Genomic DNA, 27,850 nt, shown 5'->3' on the forward strand with positions numbered 1-27,850 from the left:
GTTTCCTGCGGGGAACATTTTTAATGATATAAAGATATTTCATTTAACTATTTTCAACATTGTTTGGGGTGGGGGTAAATAAACGTTTGTATCAGGAATATAGTTGACAATAATCGATCAATATAGAAGAAGGTCTTTGGAAACTGGTGACCGTTGATGACCGGAGAAGGTAGAACATAAAACAATTATTTCTTTTTAAGAAAATGATTAAATAGGCCTACCATTTTATGAATATTTCCGAGCAAAAAAAATAAAATAAAGTAAACACACAAGTTTACGCAGAAAATATCTCTATTTATTATGGCAGATGCCACTACGAATATTTTAATTTTGTAGATTTTCAGTATAAACAATTTATTGTTTGTAACATTTTGAGATACATATTAAAGAAACATTGATAATTTTCAAACACATCAAGTTTTTCCACCTTAAACGGTTAAATAATTATAGAAAATTAAAAATATCACGTAATAGTTTTTTGTTCTTAATTGGACTCGGTCCGGTGAATTTTCGTACTATTTGTTCTATAGTAAATCAGTCAAATTTGAGGCTTAATTCTGGATTCGACTGTTCTTGATGCATTATATACTGTCTTCAACTTTAAACATTAACACTATCTTAGTCCAATGAGGCCCAAAATATAATAGGTTAGCCATCTACTTTTTTCAGAAATCTTCATTCTGTTGTAACACTGTTTAAATTCACCACTTTAAAAACTCCTGACAGCTGGTGGGTAGTACATCTTTAATCCTTCCACCAACAAATGAGTTCCTGGAGAATACACAAAAAACAACTTTTAAAGTCATCATATAACACACAAAAACTACACACATGCAACAAATACACTTTAATTATGACCAATCTAACTAGAGATGACTTAAATTGGGCCATTTCAAAATTTTAAAGAACTACTTTCTACAATGGGTTCGGTCTAATTCCGTACCGGGTTGAGACCAATTAGGTGTAATTCTGACTTATTCCCTAGAGGTGAATCCGTAACATACCGGCAAACGGTATTTAGCCAGGTGTTCGAAAAGGTCATTTAACCAATCATGTACGGTTTACAGATCACATGCTCCTCCATGTACCGAAAACAGGTCACGTGCTCCTCCATGCCTCAAAAGTTAAACGCGTACCAATACCCTGCGGTCTCCAGACCGCAGGGAATAATGCAGACGGAACGCAATGTAATACAATATTTTTTTTTAATTAATTGTACAATTATATTCTCTATGTTTTATTGAGAAAAACGATAAAGTTGGATACTTTAATTTCTATTTCCATGTTTACTTAATATGTTTTAGTCTATTTAGATGATAAATAAATGTCTTTATTTTCTATAATACAATCAACATTTATCAACATTTATCTTTACATACCACGGCGACAATATTATTTTGATTAATTGCTGATGGACTGTACAACAATCGGGCAACAAATTCAACAATATCAATAGATGAATTAAAAAAATAAAATTTTGTAAAATTATTTTAATATTCTACTGTCAGAAATATGCTAAAAATATATAACAGTCAAACACTTGGAATGTTACTTGAATTTCCAACCCCCTACCGGATAGTACTTTTCGTGCTCCATGTATCGCTATATTCAGAAAGGTTGAGAAAACAAAAAGTTCGTGAACCGAGCTTTATATTGCAAAAAGTTGCATGTTTCCATTGTAAAATTGTTAGATTTTTGTCCAGTGAAAATTGTCGGAATCCAGTACCGTTTTCAACAGCGTACTTATAAATCACAGTGTACATTTTCGGTTTTATGATCTTTTACTTTCGTAATAGAGTAAAAACACACTTTTTGTCAGAACTTTACTAAATCTATATGCTGTTCAGAAATTGTAACTGTAGGTCTGTTCTTGCCGGTCATTTACATAAACTTCTAAGTCTCGTAGTTCTATCTCACACTTTCCATTTTCATCCAAATCACTTAATATACCCTCTATGACTGCATTTGTACAGATCGATCTCTGGTTAACGTTTATTTCATTTACATTATCAGAATTTTGTTCCCTGTGTTCTCCAACTGTATCACAAATAGTAACTATCGCATGAGTGGTATTTCGGTCTCGAACGGTGGAGCTTAAACCTGTGCGACCCCCTAAAAGACCTGTTAATAACTCTTTCAAATCTGTTCTAAAGAACTTGCCAAATATGCAATACACGATACAATTGAACCCACTGTTTAGAAAGTAACTTGTAAGCATTAAGTATACTGCAATATCGGATAGTTCATTATACATTTCTTCACTTATACTTAAATAGAAAGCGTATGGCATGGTTGAAATACAATGTAACAAACTTACACTTATGACAACTTTTGTTATGTTTTTAATATGTCTTTGATTCGTCGCGTTTTGAAACGCTCTCCCTTTGCGTTTAAATACCTTTATCCACGTTATACAGTTACTCGTTGATAAAAGTACGAGAGGAATTAGAAATGTAAATAATCCATATGAAATCAAAACCATGTAATTATATGAATTTGATAGTTCGAAAGCTTCGGTACTGTTATCTTGAAGTATTTGTGTACACAATGTTTCAGGACAAAATAGTTCAAAACAGTTCAGTGCGAACGAAAAAAGAACGATAAGGCATAATGTCAAATAAGACCGTTTTTCAACATTGATCTTGTTCACCCGAATAGGAAAACATACACATAACGTCCGTTCAAATGCAATTGCGACTGTTATCCAAGCAGTCAGCTGTGGCAAAAATAGGCCTAAGAATAGCAAGAGTTTACATACTATAAAACTGGTTCTTTGTACGTCAATGTTGGACTCGTACAACGCGTATTCTGATCCAAGCACCATCAATAACACCAAGTCGTTGAGAGCTAAACTCCACATATATCTGCGACAGCTTGCTGTACAACTTCTTTTACCGTATCTCCATACAATCATAGAAATGATATTGCCAACAGTACCAAAAAAGATTATTATTATCAATAAAATAATTTTAAATTTAGACATTTTCGTGATTTTTTTTCAATTATTTTGACTTGGAATCGTTATTGCGAAATATTTCCAGAATTCTATATGTCCTTTGTATGCAAATAGTTCCTAACTTTGCAATAAATAAAAGCTGTTTGAGCTCCGTCATTTAATACTATCCACCAAGTAACAACCATTAATCATAATATACATGCACATCAAATATTCATGCATTGCCATCAAATAAATTGCATTCGTTAATTCATGACATGCATGAGTGATTCTATTCCATGAAACATTAATTATTTCGACTGAAAGTATATATTATATATTATGATTTTTTTTGTAAAAAATAAAATATTTTACTAATTGGTTTCCATATGATATATAAACATGTATAACTATCATTTACTGTAAATTTGTTTTTTTTTTTTTGTAAGAATGGAAAAATTCCCCTTTTTTTTGCATCCCGTGCACTTTCTGGGTGCGCTTTCAAATAAGTTTCATGTTTGTTAAGAGGTGTAAGATATGTGTCCTGTCCGTGCTCTGCCTTGCACCCTGTCCTAGTTTTGTTTGGGGTCCTCCTGGGCTCCTTGCCGCGGTTTTTGTTGCTGGGACATGTGGGGGTTGCGTTCATTGAACGCAGCCCTTCCGTGCTGATCTTGTTAATCATATTTTATTGGTTCCAATTAGATGTAGATCTCGGTGAATTTTGTAATATGGTCCAAAACCATTTGCTTTAGGCTACGAATTTTAATGGGAAACATGTATGATAATTGATAAGCGAACTGGTATCAAAACTTTCAAAGTCAAATATATATTATATATATATATATTACGAAAGACCGGTGGTGACTTCTGACTTCAGAGTTCAGAGTTCGGACTTCAGACTTCAGACTTCATACATAATGCTTTATACATATAGCATTTAAGGTGTTCTGAACTCCGAAGTCTGAAGTCTAAACTCTGAAATCTGAACTCCGAAGTCTGAACTCTGAACTCCGAAGTCTGAAGTCCGAAATCTGAACTCCGAAGTCTGAACTCTGAACTCCGAAGTCTGAAGTCTGAAGTCTGAACTCTGAAATCTGAACTCTGAAGTATGAACTCGGAAGTCTGAACTCTGAAGTATGAACTCTGAAGTATGAACTCTGAAGTCTGAACTCTGAAGTATGAACTCTGAAGTCTGAACTCTGAAGTATGAACTCTGAAGTATGAACTCTGAACTCTGAAGTATGAACTCTGAAGTCTGAACTCTGAAGGATTACATGAATCACGTATTCTGACGTCATACTATTGTCGCGCATTTTTGACGAGTAAACAGCCTTTTTACCTGCACAATTACACACAAGATGATCTGCTTTTGTTTTAATTTAAATGTTAATTATTATTAGCACATTTACTTATTATGAGTAAACTTTTCATTTAATTTTACCTGTTTTAAAAGTTTTTTTTCTCTTTTATTTGAGTATTTCTAAGAAAGTACATTTGCAGGATGCACCCTAATTAAAGCAGAACTTGGCCGTTTTACCTGCACAATAACACATAAGGTGACCTGCTCCACCATTGCACAAATCTTTATAGCTCTTAGGAAATCATGGCTGCCAGGGTAAGGTTCTAGTGCCCTCTACCTCTTATGGCTTTTATGGGCCTTTTGTTTAACTTGAGAGCAGGCAATATGCCATATGTAATTTAAGTTGTGAAAAATATTTGAATACATGTATTTTCTGAATTGAGATTTTTATTGCAGTTAATTGTTAAAGCCAGAAATTTTAATAAACAAGTTTTAATTGATGCAATTAACATTGTCCTTTTGTCTGTTTTTTAGCTCACCTGCCAAGTAGTAGTAGTAGTGGTGGTAGTAGAAGTACTAGTACTAGTGGTACTAGTGGTAGTTGTTGTAGTAGTAGTAGTAGTAGTAGTAGTAGTAGTAGTAGTAGTAGTACCAATAGTAGTAGTAGTAGTACTAGTAAAGTAGTAGTAGTAGTAGTACTAGTAAGAGTACTCTATTCTAGTAGTAGTAGTAGTACTAGTAGTAGTAGTAATAGTAATAGTAGTAGTAGAAGTAGTGGTGGCGGTGGCGGCGGCGGAGGTGGTGGTGGTGGTGGTGGTGGTGGAAGTAGTAGTTAGTGGTAGTAGTAGTAGTAGTGGTGGTAGTAGTAGTACTAGTAGTACTAGTGGTAGTAGTAGTAGTAGTAGTTGTAGTAGTAGAAGTAAAAGTAGTAGAATTAGTAGTGGTAGTAGTAGTAGTACTAATAGTAGTAGTAGTACTAGTAAAGTAGTAGTACTAGTACTAGTAGAAGTAAAAGTAGTAGTGGTAGTGGTAGTAGTAGTAGTAGTGGTAGTACTAGTAGCAGTAGTAGTTTTAGACTAGTTGTAGTAGTAGTAGTAGTAGTAGTGGTGGTGGTAGAAGTAGTAGTAGTAGCAGCAGTAGCAGTAGCAGCAGCAGCAGCAGTAGCAGTAGTAGTAGCAGTAGCAGTAGTAGCAGCAGCAGTAGTAGTAGTAGTAGTAGTAGTAGTAGTAAGAGTAGTAGTAGTAATAGGAGTAGAAGTAGCAGGAACAGTAGTAGCAGTAGTAGTAGTAGTAGTAGCAGTAGTAGTAGTAGTAGCAGTAGTAACAGTAGAAGTAGTAGTAGTAGCAGTAGTAGTAGTAGTAGTAGCAGTAGTAGGATTAGTAGTAGGAGTAGCAGTAGTAGTAGCAGTAGTAGTAGCAGGAGCAGCAGTAGTAGTAGAAGTAGTAGCAGTACTAGTAGTAGCAGTAGTAGTAGTAGCAGTAGGAGTAGTAGTAGCAGTAGTAGCAGTAGTAGCAATAGCAGCAGTAGCAGCAGCATTAGTGGTAGCAGTAGCAGCAGTAGCATTAGTAGTAGCAGTAGCAGTAGCAGTAGCAGTAGCAGTAGCAGTAGTAGTAGCAGTAGTAGTAGTAGTAGTAGTAGTAGTAGTAGTAGTAGTAGTAGTACTCGTAGTAGTAGTAGTAGTAGTCGTAGTAGTAGTTCTTCGTCGTTACAAATAGACCCATTGCTTCTTTAACATGCTACACTTCAGCTGGGTTTCGTACTTTCTATATCTAGATATTTGTGGAAAACACTGAAAAGCTTCTCTGAATTTCAAATACCCTGACCAGGATTCGACTCTGGGACCTCTGGATTTGTAGTCCGGAACACTAAACACTTACCAATGCACCAACACGTAACTGGGATGATGTCTCAGTTGAAGAATAGTCGGGATTTACGTATTCATTGTGTCTGTACGGAGCGCCACACAATTGTCCGTGTGTCTTGTTCGAGAAGGGACTTAAGTCCGTTGCTTAGCAACTACTCTATATACTGGAAATGCAATTGCTAGAAAAGAACACAGTTTCAGAAGACATATTATTAGTTGGTTTTCCAATAAAAGATAGACAGCTGTTTTTCTTCAAACTTAAAGTACAGAAACAGCCTAGGTTAGGGACACAAATTTTTTTGGACACTATAGACGAACTTCAGGTAGAGTTTAAAAATGGATCATCTATGGTCTAAACCTGGGTCAACATAACCGTGCAAATTGCAAAAATGACCATTTTCAGCTTATTGTCACTCAAGCAACTTCATAAATGCATTAATTTTTTATCAACGCTAATCAGAAAATGTAACTAGATAAAGCCAAGATCGAAAATGAGTCGTGTTAAGTTCGAAGAACTAGGCCAAATTGATTTGATTTGATATTTGTTTAACGCCCGTTTCAACAATTTTCTAGTGATATAAAGGGGTTAAGTTTACCTTTTCATCGTTCCTTGGTGGAAAAAAGCACTAGGCATCAACCTCTCGCACAAAGAAAACTGTAGCAAGGCTCGAACCCGTGACACCTAAATCAGGGGATATCAGTAAATACAAGTCAACCTTAACCACTTGACCACGGAGGCGGTATAAAAACTAGAACTAGGTCAAAGAGACATTGAAAACTACTGTTTGATCCACCTCTTTCATATTTAGTTATACATCATTTTGATCTTATTTCATTTTTGAAAAATTTTGTTTTAGTAGCCAAAAGTTCATTTTTTCCCGCTGTAAAAAATAGATACACGTAATTAAATTTTTTTTCCAAAAAGTGACAATTTTTGCTTACCAAAATGTTTCATTTGATGTAACTAAGGTGAATCAAACAGTTGGCAAACATTATCATTTTGACGTTTAAATCACTCCAAGAATTAAATTATTGCAACAATGTTAATAAACCTTGTCTATCACGTTTGATTTGGCGGAATTGAAGTAACCATGTTTTTTCTATTTTACACTTAAGTAATATCGTTTTGGCGTCGACTTCATCTTATGTGTGCGGACGTTCGCTGAATTCTCAGCATTAATTTAGGACCAGAAATGACAAATGCTCAGTAGTTCAATATCAAACTTAAAGGTGTTGTCTACCGGATGGCTGAAAAAATGAATTTTGAAAACAATTTTGTATATGAAATTTTTGTACTATTTATGAAGAGGGATATGTAAGTAAGTTATTGTCAAGGAATGAACTAAATAAACACATTACAAATTGTATTTTTAACACCTTTAAATCTATAGCGTAGCGCTACGGTATAAGTTGATTTGTATAAAATTGAATTTAGTTCCGTCTTAATCAACAGTTATTGTGACGCAGTCTGTCGAGGCGTCAGGAGTTTGGAACTATATGCGTGAGTTCGAGACATGCTGGTGACACTCTTTTATTTATTAAATTCAGTTTATTCAATAGTTTGTTCTTACGATCTCAGTGTGTCCAGAAATAAATTTCCCGAAGAAAAGAAAAAAAATACTCATATTCTGGAAGACATCCCCTTTAAATTAACATGTGATATTAAAGAATATTACATTCGTGTCTTTTAACATTGAACTTATTAAACTCAATGACGATAACATGCTCGATCGAGCCCCGTAATCCATCATTTTATTAAACTCATTTAATAAATTCTATATGAAAAGACACTCATGTGATATCCTCTATATTTATACTGTATCTAAATGATCTTCAGGTCAAGTTTAAAAATGTGGGCTCAGAATGAGGCAATTTAGTCAAGTCAAATTTTATTTCGTTTTATAGATAATTTCGAATCTGCGTAATTATTTCTAGATATAGATCAAATGCTTCCTCTGCTGTGGTCGGCGTTGTCGGGTTAACAAGTTTGAACAATCGGCAGAATTCAGGAAAACAGCCTTCAAGGTTAGGTGGTTTCGAATATATTTCCGTACATACATCAACTTCTTCTTTGTTTACGTTGTGGCTAATAATTCTAAGTGTTATATAGTTCAGGTAATGTATACATGATATCAGGTTTACCTCGTGGTCCATCTGTTTTCCCCTTAGAAATATCATGTGAATTCCACTCATTCGTAAATTTAATTAATTCACTTCGTATAACAGGTGTGAAACAATACATTAAACATTGTCTTTGGAACATATCACCATCGCAATTGATACCTGTGTCTCGCAAGTCTTTGAAAAAACTTATCCAAAAGTCCATACACTGACGTCTAAGCATGCTCCACATGGATTCTATTCTTTGATTTGAGGTACTTTTACCTTGAATGAAGCCTTTTCCAGCTGAATGATCATCATGGTGGTGCAAACGGAAATATATTTGCAACTGTCGAATTATTGTATTTTCTGTACCCAAATCACTGCGTTATCACTGCTGGAACTCTGCAAGCACCACTTTCCTTTACACTGTTTAGAAAATATCGAGCTATTATTTTTGGATCGTTATTGCTTGGACCCAACTCAAGCCATATAATCTTTCTACTAAATCCGTCTACTGCCCCGTGAATTGCAAATCCGAAGGGTTTAATTTTATCAAATCCGTCGATGTGCCAGATAAAGTCAGGACCAGGACATGAGTATTGGCGACGAAGTAGACGCTTGGCCTTCCGTCTCTGCATACCTTCTGGGTCCGCTATCCACATCAAACGAAGAACAGTTTTTTCTACGTACATGTAATCCATAGAAATATTTTAGCCGCCTCCACATAGTCTTATAACCCAAACATCGACCACTTCCAGATATTTCTTTTAAATGGCACTTATAATCGTTTCAATTTGAGACTCTGGACCTCTTCTAAATAAGCTCATTCGCTTTAACAGTCGTTTTAATTGTCTATAACTTATTCTTATTCCATGAATGACCAAAAGTGTAGCTAAAATTTTCTTGTACTTGTTATCCACGACAGAAGTAATGCTGTATTAGATCCAATTTTACTTGAAACACCTGAGTTCTTTGCTTGTCAACTGGCAACACAGCAAGTACTGGATCGACAATAGAACAAGACCATAGTATAAAGATCTGAAAATGATCAAAATAAAAGAAACTTTGTAAAACATATGATTTATCATTTATCCTAAAGGGACCAATTATCGACAGGAACCAATTATCATTAGGTCATCATTTTGAGAAGGGACAATTGCTTTGAAGTTTTTTTATTTTGACCTTAAAATCGATGCCGAAAGGAGATAATAAATATGACTTGAGAAACATGGTTGTTGTCGTCCATAGTAAAAATTTACAAAAAGAAAAACAAAAGAAATACACAATATATCCCATTGTTTTCTCTTTGCAGAGAAGTAAGTGTATTAATCGTCTGATTACTGGTGCCTCGAGGCTAAGTTTGATAACATTTTACCAACTTTATCATCAAACAAAACAGTATTCTAATTTTGAGAAATTTTATTACATTCTAGAATAACATGTATTAAAATAAACTCAACCATACAAATATAATTTGCCAAATACAAAGACAATGTACTAATATATAACTTACCAATAACATCCAAGAATACATGCCCTTTCCCATGGCGTACTAATCACTGAACTGAAAGTGCGGAAATGACGTGTAATGACGTGGCTTTTTATTATGTCTAAAGTCTGAACTCTGAAATCTGAAGTCTGAAATCCGAACTCTGAAGTCTGAAATCCGAACTCCGAAGTCTGAACTCTGAAGTCTGAAATCCGAACTCTGAACTCTGAAATCTGAAGTCTGAAATCCGAAGTCTGAAATCCGAAGTCTGAACTCTGAAGTCTGAAATCCGAAGTCTGAACTCTGAAGTCTGAAATCCGAAGTCTGAACTCTGAACTCTGAAGACTTAGTCTGAAATCCGAAGTCTGAACTCTGAACTCTGAAGTCTGAAATCCGAACTCTGAAGTCAGAAGTCACCACCGGTCTTTCGTAATATATATACAGTTTTTGATGAAACAGATCTTACGATTTGTATATATCATACAACATTTTTCTGAAAATATTTAGTGCCGTAGTGTTACTAGTCATTATGAATGACGATTTTATAAGATATTTAGTAATTTTCCATATATTTATATATACATGTTAATTATCAATTACACCGGAAATATTGTTTATTCTTTATAAGATTTGCAAAGTTCCCATGCAACCCGTGCCCTTTCTTGGTGCCCCCTTAAAATCAGATTTCATATTTGTTAAGAGCTGTAAGATATGTGTCTGGATTGGCTCCAATAAGATGCAGATCCCGGTGAATTTCTTATTATATTCCCAAATCTACGATTTTTTATGGGAAACATGTAAGATAATCGAGCTTAAATTTAAAGTCGTTATCAAACTATACTCGCACATAATATATAGATTTTTTACATGATTGTACAGGATTGGATTTAATTTTATCTTTCTTTTGTTGTTGTTTTTTTAACTCTATTTGACTTGTATTAGTCAATATTTAAGTCATTTAAAAGATTTGCTGCATTTTTTTTCTGATCTCATTTGATGATTCCAACATAAATACCAGTATTGCATATTTTCATTCCACAAAACTTTGATATCATAATTGACCTATCTGCAAATATAAATACTACTTTATATCAATAAATGTTGCAAACTTAATTATTTGCTATTCATTAGATAATGTCTTGCATTTTTCTTAACGCCTTAAATTTGTTTATCAATGTTCAGCTTCGATGAATAAGAGTAGATTAAAAACGGCTGTGAAGGAATAGCGTCCATTTGTATCGACGGATGAAGTACCATCAATTTAATACAATCTTTTAAATGGTATTCAATAGTCTTTGACAAAAATGTGGGGGAAAAACGGTCATTTCATCATTGGTCTTTGATATTTATATATTGTATTGGTTGCATACAGGATAGAAATTATGTAAACATAATCAAAATTCCGCACATCTGCCCACAAGCCACATATTGAAATATGAGAGCTACAAAAATGATTCTCATGAACAGAGGTTTTTTAAGTCCAATAACAAGAACAAACTTGAATGAGTTATTGTGTGCCCAAGATATAGTGCTTATAAAAGAAATTTTAATGTCTTTAGGGATATTTGAATATATACAAAATTCCAAATAAAAATAACAGCTGAATTATCTTTTGAAGTGTTTGTATTTTGGAACAAGATATAGAGTCTCTGAAAGGGATATTTGAATCTATACAAAATTCCAAGAAAAATCAAGCTATATTATTTTTTGAAGGTCTTGTATTTTTCTAATGGAGAGAAACTTTTTGATAGATGTACTTTTCATAAAACAGTTTCGTAATTTTTGCAACCTTTTTTCCTACTACCATAAGTCTTTCCAGGAAATAGAATAGTTATATTTTCCCATGTCTAATCTCATTTTCACAATAATTTTATTGTATTGAACAACACTATATTGTTTTATTTAAAATAAAGTTGCTTGTATTATGTATTGATTGACATACTTAAGTTTTGAAAATTAATTACTGCTTAAGATGCAGTTGTAGGTAGACTTGGTGTTTTCAAACTGACTTGTACTTATTATTAGCGAGTGTTTATGATATTTTCAAAGGCTATGAAAAATGTTACAGTACAATACGTGAATATATTTGGATGAGTACATATCTGGAGAAATCATATTTGACGAGCAGCGAGGCTAGTCTAATATGATTTCTAAAGCTTTGTACAAATATATTACCAGATTGTACTTGTTTGATGTTTATGAACCTGTTCATTCTATACCCAAATTACATTAATACGACGAAATATTGTCAAGGTGTGACGGTGTAAGACGATTGCAACGCTCTGTGTAGAAATTATTCGGATACTTTTGTCATTATCGATGCTATATGGAACTGGCCAAACGTACTTTACTGTCCAATATATGATGATTATATTGCATGCGGCAGCTTCTAATATGGAAATATATTGGGTGGTTACGTGGCATTATTTAAAAAGAAAAAATGATTGGATGCTTCTTGATTTAGAAGTAAATAGTTTAGCACATTGCTGACTTTGTATTACAGTATCTTAATAAACTCTCAACTTTAAATTCTTATTCATCTAAAGATACCGCTCTGCCTTCACCAAAATAACATTGTTACCGTTTAATGTACGTCCATTTAATTTTAATGGTTCGAATCTTGCATTTAATATGTTCAAAGTATTCCTTAAGTCATTTTCTGTCTTCGAAGATATTAATTAATTTTAATGAATATAGTAAAATATCCTCACTTAATGTTTTAGGTAATTCAGTGAAGAAGGTGTAATGGAATTTTGATGATTGTTCTAAAAAATAATTTGTATATTTGCTTTCATAAGACAACCATTTACACATAGATTGTCGTAAAGATAAACAAGAAATATCTTTTAAAAGATACTTTGCCGCGGTAAACCTTTTTTAAATTTAATAATTTATTAATTGTACATCATTTCTATGTCAGACCTGCTTTTTTAAAAAAAATGTCCATGTAGATATTAATTTCTTCATCTATACTTAACATGATTTACATTCTGTAAAGTTAATAATTATCATAAGTTTGAGAAGAAGCAAATTTTGCCAAAAGACAATGACTTGACCTGTGGTTCTTTCAATAATTGTGACAGGACCAAATCAAAATTACATATTGTGTAATTTTATCAATACCTGTAACGATAAAAATGTACTTGTAAGGAAAAAAAAATATTGGGCGGGGGGGGGGGCAGGAATGTTAACTTATTATTATCATTAACCAAACTGAGGCAGCTGTAAATAGTTGCCCGGTTCTTTACCTCAAGCACTTTAAGTGTTGAAAATTGAGTACCGCCCGAGGAGGTGCTAGGGGGCATGAATGATGTTGCACCACATGTACAGACGCAATCAAACCGACTCTGCGATTTCCATGTAATTGTGTTGTGTTCGATTTTTGTGACATATAAATATGGTCCTTAGGGTCATTCTTTCAAGAACGGAAGTGTTGAAAATAAGTACCTAAACCATATTTTCCTTACTTTGTTTACATTTTGCTTCTTTTATTACAAATTATTTTCTTAGTTTCTTCTAGTAACAAACATTTTACATGCAATCATTGCTTAAAATGTTTTAAAATTTATATATCTGTTATTTCAAAAGAAGTTTAATATTTATCGTTTCTGAAGCATAATGTGCCTAAAAAACAACTTTAATTTCTATGAAGTTAACAAGTTGCACAGAGTATTTTATTCGCTGTCTACAAGACTGATATACCCGTCCTACTAACACTACTATTAATGTGTGAATCGGGGCAATAAAAGGTTGCATAATAAATTGTTTTTACTGAATTCTTTATTATTATTTCTCTCCATTATTATTATTTGTGGCTTGAAAATGTTATCGTCACTTCTGTTGTTCTTTGAAGCATATTTCACATGAATTTCAAGATCCATCTGTTTTATAGGTATCCTGTTATGTACATAATTGTTTTGCCAGTCGCTGTCAACATATAAATGATCAGACAATAAATAAATATCAAATTCTTGCAGTGTGGTTAATAGTTTAAAAACATACTGATTAATTATTGATAAAAGCTATTGATTTTGTTATCAGCAAGTTTAAGTTTTGGTTACAGTTTAAAACATTGCAATTTTGCTATTTTCATTGATTATTTTACCAGGGAAGAACGAGAAATTATTTCAAGCAAATGCTGGAGCACCCGGGCAACAAGTACAAGGGAACTCGTAGAAGGAAGACAATGTACCTGCAAAGGGGAAAAGCCTCTTGATGGGAAAATGTAATATTAATCAAGGATCATTTGCAATAGTTCTTTTTCATGAATTTAACTGTTGCTTGAGTTTTGTTATGCAGAACAAATTTATGCACTTTATTCAACTGACTTTATATATATATATATATATTCATAAAGATTCTGACAAATTATTAGCTAGGACAAAAGATCTTAATCGTTTAAAAACCCGTGCATCATGTAAATTCTTAAACGTTTAAGAACTCGTGCATCTTGTAAATTAGCTAAAGGTGCGATGTAGAAGTTCAGTAAATTTAAAGCCCGATACGGCAATGCTTTCTTTTCTTCTAAGTTTACATTATGCAAAAGTAATGTAAATATAAGATATGTACATGTAAGTCATAGATGATAAATGTGTATGTTTTCAGAGGAAACATTTCGAATGGAAAAATTGAAGGCATGTTTGAAATGAGAACTTTATATGACATTTTTGTTCTGTCATATGAATTGTATGAAATATCAATAAAGTATTGCGTATATAATTATAATGATTTATGTCTCATTTATATATACCATTGTATCCATATACATGTACATACGCTGGGGAAAAACACTGAAAGCGAGGCGATATGGTATAAATATTAACATTTAAGACATGAAAACGAGGCTAAATGGGTATAAAAAATCGACCATGCCATACGGGCCTCTTAAGGCCGTTGCCAACGAGTGAGATCTTGGTACCTTACATAATTGTGAAGAAAAACCTCAAATGAATGCAATAGCTAAACTGCATAGGTGCTTAATGCAATGGCTAATCTGTAACTGAATCAAACAAACGGTGGTGAAACGGTTGGCTCCGGACAATGGTGCTTTTTTATGAAAACTTCATAAACTATAGACTATTTTTAAAAAGAGTAAATCTTCTATATAAAAAAATAGGTCATGAGGCCATGACACCCGCCCCTTTCGCTGCTGTTTTCTCAGGGTAAGAACTTTGTGACTTATATTGTTTTAAAGAGGAAAGAAATAAAGCTAATGTAAGGATAATCTGCAATAAATTCAGACGAATTGTTTGTAATAGTTGGCTGTAGAAGTGCTTTTTGTTGTTGTTTTTTTTTTAATTCTTACACTTTATATGCAGAAGGAAAGCAAATGCACTACAAAAATATTCTATACATTTAATTAAGATAATATTCTTTATGATTTATTGAGAAAAACGAAAAAGTTGGATACATTTACTTTAATATACATGTTTACTGAATACACGTATATATTTAGTCAATTTAGACGATAAATAAAATGTCTATATTTTTATCATACAATCAACATTTATCATTTAAAATACCACGCTGACAATGTTACTTTGATAATTTGTTGGTTGACTGTACAACAAGCAGGCGACAAAATCAACAATATTAATAGATGAATTAAAAATAAAATTTGTATAATTATCTTAATATTCTACAGTCAGAGATATACTAAAAATAAAATAACAGACACTCGGAATGATAAATGAATTTCCCACCCTCTTCCGGATAGTACTTTTCGTGCCCCATTTATCGCTATATTCAGATAGATTGAGAAAAGTAAAAGTTTGTGCATCGAACTTTTTGTTGCAAAAGTTTCATGTTTGTATTGTGTTTTGTTTATAAGCTTCGCTAGAAAATATTAGATTTTGTCCGGTAAATGGTCTGAATCAAATATCAGTTTAAAAAGGGGCTCTTAAAGCTACTGTGTAGTGTGTACATTTTTGTTTTTAAGTTTTTTTAATTTTCGTACTAAAACAAACACACAGTTTTTGTCAGAATTTTACGAAAGCGTTATGCTGTTCAAAATTTGTAACTGTAGACCCGTTCTTGCCGTTCATTTACATAAACTTCCAAGACTCGTAGTTCTATCCCACATTTTGCCTGTTCATCAAAATCATTTACTATGCTTTCTATGGCTGCATTTTCACGGACAGATCGCTGGTAAACGTATAATTCATTTACATTATCAGAGTTTTGATTCCTGTGTTCTTCAACTCTATCACAAATAGTTACTGTCGCATGAGTGGTATTTCGGTCACGCAAGGTGGAGCTTAAACCTGTGCGACTCCCTTAAAGGCCTGTAAATAACTCTTTCAAATCTGGTCTAAAGAACTTTCCAAATTTACAATACACGATACAGTTAAATCCACTGTTTAGAAAGTAACTTGTAAGCATTAAGTATACTGCAATATCGGATAGTTCATTATACATTTCTTGACTTATACTTATATAAATAGCATATGGCATGGTTGAAATACAATGTAACAAACTTACACTTATGACAACTTTTGTTATGTTCCTTAGATATTTTTGATTTCCTGAGTTTTGAAACGCTCTCCCTTTGCGCTTAAATACCATTATCCACGTTATACAGTTACTCGTGGATAACAGTACGAGAGGAATCACAAATGTAAATAGTCCAAATGAAATCAAAGACATGTGGTTATAATTTTAAATTTGGTAGTTCGAAAGCTTCGGATCTGTTATCTTGAAGTATTTGTGTACACAATGTTTCAGGAGAAAATAATTCAAAACAGTTCAGTGAGAATGAAAAAAGTACGATAAGGCATAATATCAAATAAGACCGCCTTTCTACACTGATTTTATTCACCCGAATAGGAAAACATACACATAACGTCCGTTCAACTGCAATTGTGACCGTTATCCAAGCAGAAAGCTGAGGCAAAATAGGCCTAAGAACAGACGGAGTTTACATAATATAAAACTGGTTCTTTGTACGTCAATGTTTGACTCGTACAACGCGTGTTCCGTCCCTAACACCATCAATAACACCAAGTCGTTAAGAGATAAAATCTACATATATCTGCGACAGTTTGCTGTACAGCTTCTTTTACCGTATCTCCATACAATCATTGAAATTATATTTCCAAAAGCACCAAAAAAGATAATTATTATCAATAAAATAATTTTAAATTCAGACAATCTAGCAAATGTTTTTTTTTTTTCTTTAATGAATTTGACTTTGAATCGTTTTGCGAAATATTTCCAGAATCTCTATATGTCATTTGTATGCAAATTGTTCCAAATTTAGAAATCCATGAAAGCTGTTTGAGCTCCGTCATTCAATTAAATATCCACCAAGTAACAACCATTAATTATAATATACATGCACATCAAATAATCATACAGTACCATCAAATAAATAACATTCTCTAATTCATGACATGCATAAGTGATTCTATTCAATGAAATATTCTTTATTTTGACTAAAAATATATTTCATATGCTTTATCAAAATAAAATACTTTACTAATTGGTTTCCATATATTATATTGATCAATTATCGGAAATTTGTTTATGTTTTATACGATTGGCGAAATTCTCATATTTTGCATCCCGTGAACATTCAGGGTGCGCTATAAAATCATTTTCATGTTTTAGTTAAAACGATATTGTATTTATAAACATTTCATTTACATGATTATTGACAAATGATAAATTGTATTTATTGAGTAGGAAGCTTGAAAAGTTTTTTGTTAGAAGCACCTTCCGTTTCATGTTGTTAAGAGCTGTAAGATATGTGTGCTGTCCGTGCTCTGCCTTACACCCTGTGCTATTTTTTTTTTTTTTTTTTTTTTTTTTGGGGGGGGGGGGTCCTCCTGGACTCCTTGCCGCGGTTCTTATTGCTGGGTCGTGTGGGGGTTGCGTTCATTGAACGCAGCCCTTCCGTTTTGATCTTGTTAATCATATTTTATTGGTTCCAATTAGATGTAGATCTCTTTCTTAATATGTTCCAAAAACATTTGCTTTAGGCTACGAATATTTATGGGAAACATGTATGATAATTGATAAAAGAACTGGTATCAAAACTATCAAAGTCAAATATATCTTAAAGTAAATTGCGGACTTTTTTTCAAAGTTTATTTGGCTTGTATTAGACAATATCCAAGTCATTTAACAGATTTGATGCATACTTTGATGATTCCAACATAAATTCCAGTATTGCATATTTTCATTCGACATACTTTAATATCTTAATTGACAGCACAATTTAATCTATCTGCAAATATTAAAACTACTATATATCAATAAATGCTGCACACTAAATTATTTGCTATTCATTACATATTGTCTTGCAATTTTCTTCACGCCAAAAATTTGTTTATCAATTTTCTGCTTCAATGAATAAGAGTAGATAAAATAGCTATAATTTTGGATGAAATATCATCAATTTTATACAAATATTTAAATGGTGTTCTATAATCATTTACAAACGTGTGGGGGAAAACGTTATCATTGGGTTTTATATTGTTGCATACCAGAAAGAAATATATATATATAAAGAATTAGATACAATTTTCCAAGATTGTAATATAAATAAAATTATTTCGTGTGACTAACGAAGTCGGGCACTTTTTGTATATTTTGACATTTATTTGGTAATTTATGTGGGCTGAAAGTGTTATTTGTAATACAGTGGAATCCATCCTTAAGACCATCCCAGAATTAAGACCATTCCACTATTAAGACCACATTTTTTATGATAACGGAATGTTCTGTTCTTTATATCAATGGTACCATTATCCAGAATTAAGACCACCTCGCTTATCCACTTTTAAGACCACCAGATTCAGTCCCAATTCATTGTTTTATTCTTTATTTGGCCCCACTATTGAGACCACTGATATTAAAGTTAACACCTTCCTAATTCTTAAATTTGTTATCATCTGCTTGAATGCTCACTTGATTTCACAAGGTGTTGTTATTGAATGAAATAAGGTGAGAAAGTAAATTTTAGAGTGGTTTGATATAAGGTTACTTTCAGCACATTTATTTTGTAAAGAATAAGTATTATATTTGGTAGGTGAACTATGTACATCATATGATAATTAATATTGAAATCAGACCAAAGAGAATTTAATGTAAAATTTGTTCAGAAATATAACTATCTCACATCAGATTAAATATTATGACATATTGTTAAGATACATATTGTTGGTTCAATGCAACAGGACTACAATACACCGTAGTCATAAAGTATTTTAGCAATACAATGTTCACATTTAAGATCATCCCACAATTAAGACCACTTTGGACCAGTCCCAATGGTGGTCTATATTGAGGGTTTTTCACTTTATATAAATTTCTTTGTTCACTTGAAACATTTTACCTTAAATTAACATTACAACTTTAAAACTTGCAAGATCATTTGCGCGAGTCTTGATGTTTGCTACTATAATATACTTTCTCCACTAATTTCCGCCAACAAAAATACTTTTAACCAGTGAAACTAGATTGAATAGACTTGTTTCAAACCAACATTTATCATCAACAACAAGTATTGATTTTAGCTTTTTCATTGCAAATATTAGAACTGCGAATCTATTTAACGGAACATGGCCTTTTCTGGTATGTTTTTTATTGCCTGTCAACAGACTTACTTATTTTCCCTTTACTACTCCTTTGTGTCAAGTCCTTTATCATATTCCCTGGAGCAAGGATACGAATGTCAGCCATTGGAAAACACTTTAGACTAACAACTATATTTACTGTTTAGGTGTAAAAAATAATTTGCATATTGATTCAATGTCATGGTTACTAATGCGATAATGTATATAGGACCTTCCAAAATAGTTATACATCAGAGCGGGCGCTGTGGTGCAGTGGTAACACTGTCTGACTACAAATCTAGGGGTTGCGAGTTCGACTCCCCCGCTACTCCACTGAAACTATTAACAATCTTTCGTATGTAAAAATTAAAATTAATTAATTAAAACTACTCACAAACTAACCTCACAAATTGCACACTACTCACATACTGACATACAAAACACTACTCAAACACTGACACACAAGACACTACTCACACACTGACGCACAAAACACTACTCACACACTAACCTGACGCATATGACAAAACTCACACACTCACTGACACACAGGATACTACTGACACACACACAGAATACTACTCACACACTGACCTGACACACAGGACACAACTCACACACTGACACATTGGACATTACTCACACACTGACGCTCAAGACACTAGTCACAAAATGACCTGACACACATGACATAACTAACACACAAGACACAACTCACACTAACCTGACACACATGACATAACTAACACACTGACACAAGGGACACTACTCACACACAGACCTGACACACAGGACACAACTCACACACTGACACATAGGACATTACTCACATACTTACACACAAGATACTACTCACACACTGACGCACGAGACACTACTCACAGACTAACCTGACGCACAAGACATAACTGACACACAGGACACAACTCACACGCTGTCCTGTCACACATGACATAACTGACACACAGGACACAACTCACACGCTGATACACAGGAGACAACTCACACACACAAACAAGGACACTACTCACACACATGACACAACTCTCAATCTCACACACAAGACGCTACTCAAACACTTACACACTCGAACACTGGATAATACTCGAACTAGTCAGGACACTGACCTACACGATATTACGGACACACACAATTCTACTGAAATTCTATCGTTCAGGACAGCACACTGAACACTATACACACACCTGACACATGGGACATTACCGACACACTGGACAATATCCACACACAGAATCTGACACACATGAAACTACTGACACACTGTTACTCATACACTGTAAGTCGCTATTCACAAACTGGCCCGGCACAAGCGACATTACTAACACACAAGTCAATACTAGAACACAGCAAACATGCCACACAGGACAATAGTCACACACATAACTGGCACACAGGACACTTCAAAAAAGCACTTAATTCGTGTGAATAACCAACAAAGTCTCCTCCTTTTTTTTCTGCAATTATACATTTCAAGCTTACAAATTACTCGCATAGCCGAAAGTCTCCTGACACATTTTGAGAATAACGAAATTTGTTTCTTTTATTTCACTCTATTTTTTTATTCTAAGTAATAAATGTTGCAATTTTGACATTGGAAATAGCGTGATTCTTTTGCACGTGCTGTTTTGACGCTACATAGTGACGTCACTTTAAATGTTTGTAACGGGGTTTAACGACTGATTATAATATACTTTGGATTTAATTTTATTAGTTAGATCATTTTTTTTTCATTCTAGATTAGTTTTTCATAAAAATTGGAGAACAAAACATTTGGTTTGTTATTTATCAGACTTTTTCAAAAAAATGAAGCCATCAATGTGTCTGTTTGAAAATACAGAAGAAAGTAACTTTAGAACAGCGAGTGCAATGTTGTGAAAATATATCACGCTTCCAGGCTTCTTGTTAAAAAGGAAATCTTCCGATTGTGTTAAAAATAAGGAAATAGATATCAATCCTTGGAAAAAAATGCAGGAATTTATTTATCCCTAAATATGGCGCCTCCACTAATTTAATCATTTTCCCCTTATTACTAAATAAAGGCAATAAAATATAATTTTTAAAGCCTATAAATGTTATCTTTTCTCAAACTGCCTTTTTGTTAGTACATTCTCAACAAAAATTATATTTTTGGGACTAACCAGTAGGTTCCCGGAATTTGCATGAAAGGTTCTTATAATTTTTGTCAATGTAGTTAAAATTTTTTTTTGGTAAAAAAAAGGCTTTTATTTGCAAATTTGCTATTAGGAATTTGAATGAAATAAAATCCAAATTTAATTTTATGTATATTTAGAAACCCAAAAACATAATATTTGAGGAGTTGCGACTAGTTTTTTGAACCTAGGTGGCCCCATATCAAACTTGCATAGAGTTTCATCAAAACAACTTTCAGAACGAATTTTCCAGGAATATTTGGATCAAACTGTATCCACTAGAGGTGTTAACAAGAATTTTTCCATTTTTAGGGCTCCAGTGACCTAGTTTTCCAATCCGAGATACCTATGTTAAAGTTATCCGAAGCAGAATTACCAAGACACGACATCCCTGAAACCAACTGTGATAATAAAATTGAGTAAAACCATGTGACATTTTAAGTGTTAAAAGATTTTTTTCATATTTTGGCGATGTGACCTCGTTTTCGAACCCAAAGAAATTACCCATAATTCAAACTTGGACCTACGAATCACATAATGGATTAAACTTTCAGACAAATTTTCCAGGAATATTTAATCAAAACAGTAGCCACTTGAAGTGTTAACAAAAGATCTTTTCATTTTTTAAGCTTCCTGTGACCTAGTTTTTCAATCCGAGATAAAACCATGTTCGACTCATCTGAGCAATTACCTTAGATAAGGCATTCTGACCAAAGTTTGATGACAATTTTGATTCAAAAATGTAACCACTGGAATGTTTAAAAAGGTTAAATTCTATTTTTTTAGCTCCTGTGACCTAGTTTTCATCCGAGATAACCATGGGTTCGATCTCTAAGCAATTATCTAGACAAGCATTTGAAACCAAGTTTGATGATGATTGAGGCAAAAAATGTGACCACTAATTATTTAATAAGGTTTTTTCTTTTTTAGCTTCCTCGTAAACTTCTTTTTGCATCAGAGATGACCTATTTCGACCTCATCCGAAATAATTACTTAGGACAAGCATCTGCAAGTTTTTATGACAATTTGAGTTTAAAAATGGGACCACAAGAATGTTAACCCATTGTTATTCTATTTTTAGCTGTTTGTGACCTAATATTTTCCAAATTCCGAGATGACCCATGTTCAAACTTATCCGAGCATAATAACCTAGCAAGCATTTCTGAACCAAAGTTTGATGATGATTGAGGCAAAAATGTGACCGCTCTAGAGTTTAACTAACAGGTGTGAAAGAACATGGACGCGGACGACAGAACGGGACAACACGAAATTCAACAATCCCCAAAAGCTTACCCTGAGCTACTCATCGGTGAGCTAAAAACCATAAAATTTAGATTTTTTAAAAAAAATCTTTACTAAATGAAGGCAAATATAGTTATAAAAACTTGAAACAATTTAAAATGTAAACGATAAAAAACCTAAATTATTATATGATGAATTTAAGTTTTAAATTTGCTTCTGAGTTATTTTTTACTTTTGAGTGAGTTCAAACTCAAAACCTTTTTCCATTTAATATAAACATGTATCCGCCTTACTTCTTCAAATAAGTGCTATATTTATATTTGTTGGGATCGGTCCTATTCTGCCTTACTAATGTAGCGCAACGCGTTTGTTTTTACTTGTAATATAAAATACATTCTTTTTAAAACTTTGAATAATTTTAATACTATATCCAACTGAAAAAACAAATTTAATTAAATTTAAACAAAATAATCGTTAAAAATATGAAATCCGGGTAATCGGGTTTCGGTACCTCTTTACAAAGCGACGCGAGGGTTTACCACCCAATTTCGAAAAAGAAACAAATTTTAAACTTTTAAAAAGTTCAGGAAATTTTTTAGTTTAAAAATTATAACACGAACCCTTTAATTTTTCACCAAAAAAAATGAAACGTAAATTTTTTACCATCAAAGAAATTTTTTGGGGGGGTTGTAAGCCAGGCCGGAAAAAACGACAAATTGGGGACAAAGCGCCCTTTGGGGCATTTCGCTAGCGACAAGACGAAAAAAGGGAAACCACAACGCAACCACAAAGTGTTTCCCCAAAAGCCACCATATAATGTGCCCGCAAAATGAACGAAGGGTTTTTCGGGGCTAATTTTAATCATATTCCCCTGTGGCCCTAAAGCATTTTCCCTTCTTATTAATACAAAAAAATAGTATTTAATTTAAAATTTCTATTTAAAAAAATTTTTTTTTAAAATCTAAATTCAAATAAACCATGACATAAAATTATTTGAAATCAATGTTTATAATCTGGAAAACCAAGATATATATCACTTAAGGTTCTGTTTAAAATTTCCCTACGCCTGCGAAATATCGAGTATGTAGTTTGTATTGGTTTGGAGCAATCATTCAAATAATGAGTATCAAATTATCAAACTATTTTTTAAATGACACCTATTTGTATTTATTTATTTATTTAATATTTACTAATTTTAAGAAGAAAATATTTAATTCGCCTGAATATTCTTTAAGAAACTCCCTATTAATTTTACTGTCTATAACTTATAATATTATTCTTTGTCTTGTTTATCAAATTTCTACGCTATAATTTTGATATAAAGTGAATTGGTGAAAAATGGAAGTCTGAAATACAATTATTAATCATGTTGATTTTATAAGAATACATTTATACCAATGACATATTTCTATTTTTTAACAGTATTTGAAATATTCTTTGGAAAATAAAGCCATTGTAGACCAATCCACATTTTAATTAAATGTGTCCATTGTAAACCGATCCACTATAATTCCATGGGCCCATTGTAGATCAATCCACTTTAATTAAATGTGTCCACTGTAGACCAATCCACATTTTAATTAAATGTGTCCATTGTAGACCAATTCACTGAAATTAAATGTGTCCACTGTAGACCAATCCACATTTTAATTAAATGTGTCCATTGTAGACCAATTCACTTAAATTAAATGTGTCCACTGTAAACCAATCCACTATATTCCATGGGCGCCATTGTAGATCAATCCACTTTTAATTAATGTGTCCACTGTAGGGACCAATCCACATTTTAAATTAAATGTGCCCATTGTAGACCAATTCACTTAAAGTTAAATGTGTCCACTGTAAACCAAATCACTATTTAATTCCCATGGGACCCATTGTAGATCAATCCACTTTAATTAAATGTGTCCACTGTAGACCAAAATCCACATTTTAATTAAATGTGTCCATTGTAAACCAATCCACTATAATTTCCATGGGCCCATTGTAGATTCTAATCACTTTAATTAAATGTGTCACTGTGACCAATCCACATTTTAATTAAATGTGTCCCACTGTAAAACCAATCCACTATAAATTCCATGGATCCCATTGTGATCAATCCACATTTTTAATTAAATGTGTCCACGTAGACCAATCCACCATTTAATTAAATTTGTGCACTGTAGACCAATCCAATTTTAATTAAATGTGCCCATTATGTAGACAATTCACTGAAATTAAAATGTGTCCACTGCTTAGACCATTACCACATTTTAATTAAATGTGTCCCATTGTAGACCAATTCACTTTAAAATTAAAATGTGTCCACTGTAAACCAATCCACTATAATTCCATGGGCCCATTGTAGATCAATCCACTTTAATTAAATGTGTCCACTGTAGACCAATCCACATTTTAATTAAATGTGTCCATTGTAGACCAATTCACTTAAATTAAATGTGTCCACTGTAAACCAATCCACTATAATTCCATGGACCCATTGTAGATCAATCCACTTTAATTAAATGTGTCCACTGTAGACCAATCCACATTTTAATTAAATGTGCCCATTGTAAACCAATCCACTATAATTCCATGGGCCCATTGTAGATCAATCCACTTTAATTAAATGTGTCCACTGTAGACCAATCCACATTTTAATTAAATGTGTCCACTGTAAACCAATCCACTATAATTCCATGGACCCATTGCTTCAGATCAAATCCACTTTAATTAAATGTGTCCACTGTAGACCAATCCATACATTTATTATTAAATTGTGGTCCACTGTAGACCAATCCAATTTTAATTAAATGTGCCATTGTAGACAATTCACTGAAATTAAATGTGTCCACTGTAGACCAATCCACATTTTATTAAATGTGTCCATTGTGACCAATTCACTTAAATTAAATGTGTCCACTGTAAAAAACCAATCCACTATAATTCACAATGGGCCCATTGTAGATCAATCCACTTTAAATTAAATGTGTCCCACTGTAGAACCAATCCACATTTTTTAATTAAATGTGGCCCATTGTAAACCAATCCACTATAATTTCCATGGGCCCATTGTAGATCAAATCCACTTTAAATATTAAATGTGTCCACTGTAGACCAAAATCCACATTTTAATTAAATGTGCCCATTGTAAATCCAATCCACTATAATTCCATGGGCCCATTGTAGATCAAATCCCTTTAATTAAATGTGTCACTGTAGACGACCCAATCCATATTTTGATTAAATGAGCCGCGTCACGACAAAACCAACATAATGGGTTTGCGACCAGCATGCATCCAGACCAGCCTAATGCGCAGTCTGATCAGGATCCATTGCTGTTTTTACCAACTCCTATTACAAGAAGAGAAACTGATAGGCGAACAGCATGGATCCTGATCAGACTGGCGCGGATGCGCAGGCTGGTTTGGATCCATGCTGGTCGCAAAACCCATTATGTTGCGGTTTTGTCCTGACGCGGCTCAAATGTGTCCATTGTAGACCAATTCACTTAAATTAAATGTGCCCATTGTAGACCAATCCACTATAATTTCATGTGCAAAATAATAATTATTAATAAAAAGATCTTTAATTAATTAAATTATACGACGCGTGCCCCAATACATCAATTAATTTAATGTCCAGTTGTAAAATCAGAATTTGCTATAATAAAATGAAATTAGGAATTATCTGGTGAAATTACATTAATTTTTGATAAAAAAGTATAAAAAAAATATTGAGAATCTGGGTATCGATCCCGGTACCTCTCACATGCAAAGCGAGCGCTCTACCACTTGAGCTAGTGCCCCAGTTGCTCTTAGGCTCCATTGCAAAGTTATTTTTTTGTCTTAGAGAGCTCTAACTACGTGTAACGGCTAGTACATCTTTTCATTTTAATATATTGTATTATCTTTATGCAGTTATAATTTGTGATACAGACAAAATTTCCGCATACTTTCGATTCTTGAATAATTAATTAATTAACTTAAAAATCAAATAGGCATAATATATTTTAGAAATAACCTCGCACTAGTATTTTGTCTGGCTTTCAGTATAAAGCTAGACCAGCCTGAAAAATACTTGCAAACTGGCCACGCTATAAACTGTTTGTTGTTCAATTCTATATCTTGTTATTACTATTTCTTAAACTTTAAAACTTTAGGGTCCTTTATATTTTCGGAACAGGGGAAATCCATACTACAAGTTTGCCAAATAATGAGTGTTAAACAAAATGACGCCAAACATTTGTTATCATATAAAAATGGTTTTAATCATTGAAGAATTACCATTTATAATTGGTATTACTGTACGCTATAAAAAATATGAAAAATTCTTAAATTATAATGTACGCACTGATTTTTGGGCCGCCGGAAACAGTGCTTTTTTTAAATTTTCACGGAACCTTGATAAAAATCGTTGTGGGCAAGGGAAAGCCTATTTCAAACCGTTTAATTTGCAATTAAAATTCGGACCAACGGAAGGCCACTATGTCTGAAATGCTGGTAAATAAAAATTCGGTGAGTTTTTACAGGAAAGAAAAATTGCCTGTAGAATTGAAAGATTCTATGATACGCGGATTTAACTGAGAGAATAATCCATTGGTTGAGTCTATGCCCTTAGCATTGAAACTTAATAATATTTATACTGTTTAATCAGAGTAATAAGTAACTTGATGCTAGGCTCCGGGTTTGGTATTTTTTTTTACGAAAACAATCCCCTTTAAAAGAAAAGGGGAAAAACTCGAACACACAGTTTTTCGTTTTAGAAAACGGGAGTTTTTGTCCCCTTTTTAAATTTTTGGTTTTATTTTTTCCTATTTTTTAATTTGGGGGGGTTTCATTTGTTTAAAAAAGATCAAGTTTGGGAAAAATTTTCTTTCATAAACACCCCGATGGTTTTTTTTGAATTAAAAAAGAATATAAAATTATCCTTTAAAAAATCAAAAAAAAAAGTATGGAGAAAACCCCGGGACGATCCCGGGACCTTTTCACCTTTCTAAGCGAGCGCTCTACCTTTACTAATTCCCGTTGTTTCTTTTTAAAAATTTGTATGAACAAAAGAAAACAATCTAAACAAAATTTTACCTGTTTTTTATTTTTTCTTTTCAAAAGGGTTTTTAACGTTTATTTTCATTTGACAAAATTTGTATATTTATTTACTATATTCAAAATTTTGAAAAATTAAAAATGCAATTCTTTTTTAATACT

The 27,850-nt window shown here is 32.9% G+C and overlaps 1 protein-coding gene across 1 annotated transcript; it reads right to left on the bottom strand.

Annotated features, from left to right (window-relative positions):
* On the bottom strand, positions 1 to 3,059 carry LOC132715864 (growth hormone secretagogue receptor type 1-like). The gene has a single exon (XM_060698959.1). It carries the CDS (start codon positions 2,981 to 2,983, stop codon positions 1,844 to 1,846), a length of 1,140 nt encoding a protein of 379 aa, XP_060554942.1. The 5' UTR covers positions 2,984 to 3,059; the 3' UTR covers positions 1 to 1,843.
* Positions 3,060 to 27,850: the final 24,791 nt, after the last annotated feature.

This window comes from Ruditapes philippinarum, unplaced genomic scaffold, assembly GCF_026571515.1.
Source record: "Ruditapes philippinarum isolate M1 unplaced genomic scaffold, ASM2657151v2 ctg3640_1_1_1_1, whole genome shotgun sequence".
In the NCBI taxonomy this organism is placed as follows: domain Eukaryota; kingdom Metazoa; phylum Mollusca; class Bivalvia; order Venerida; family Veneridae; genus Ruditapes; species Ruditapes philippinarum.

Bases quoted from the DNA above. Each gene is read 5' to 3' on its own strand.
- LOC132715864 (XM_060698959.1), bottom strand. From the start codon at position 2,983: ATGTCTAAATTTAAAATTATTTTATTGATAATAATAATCTTTTTTGGT.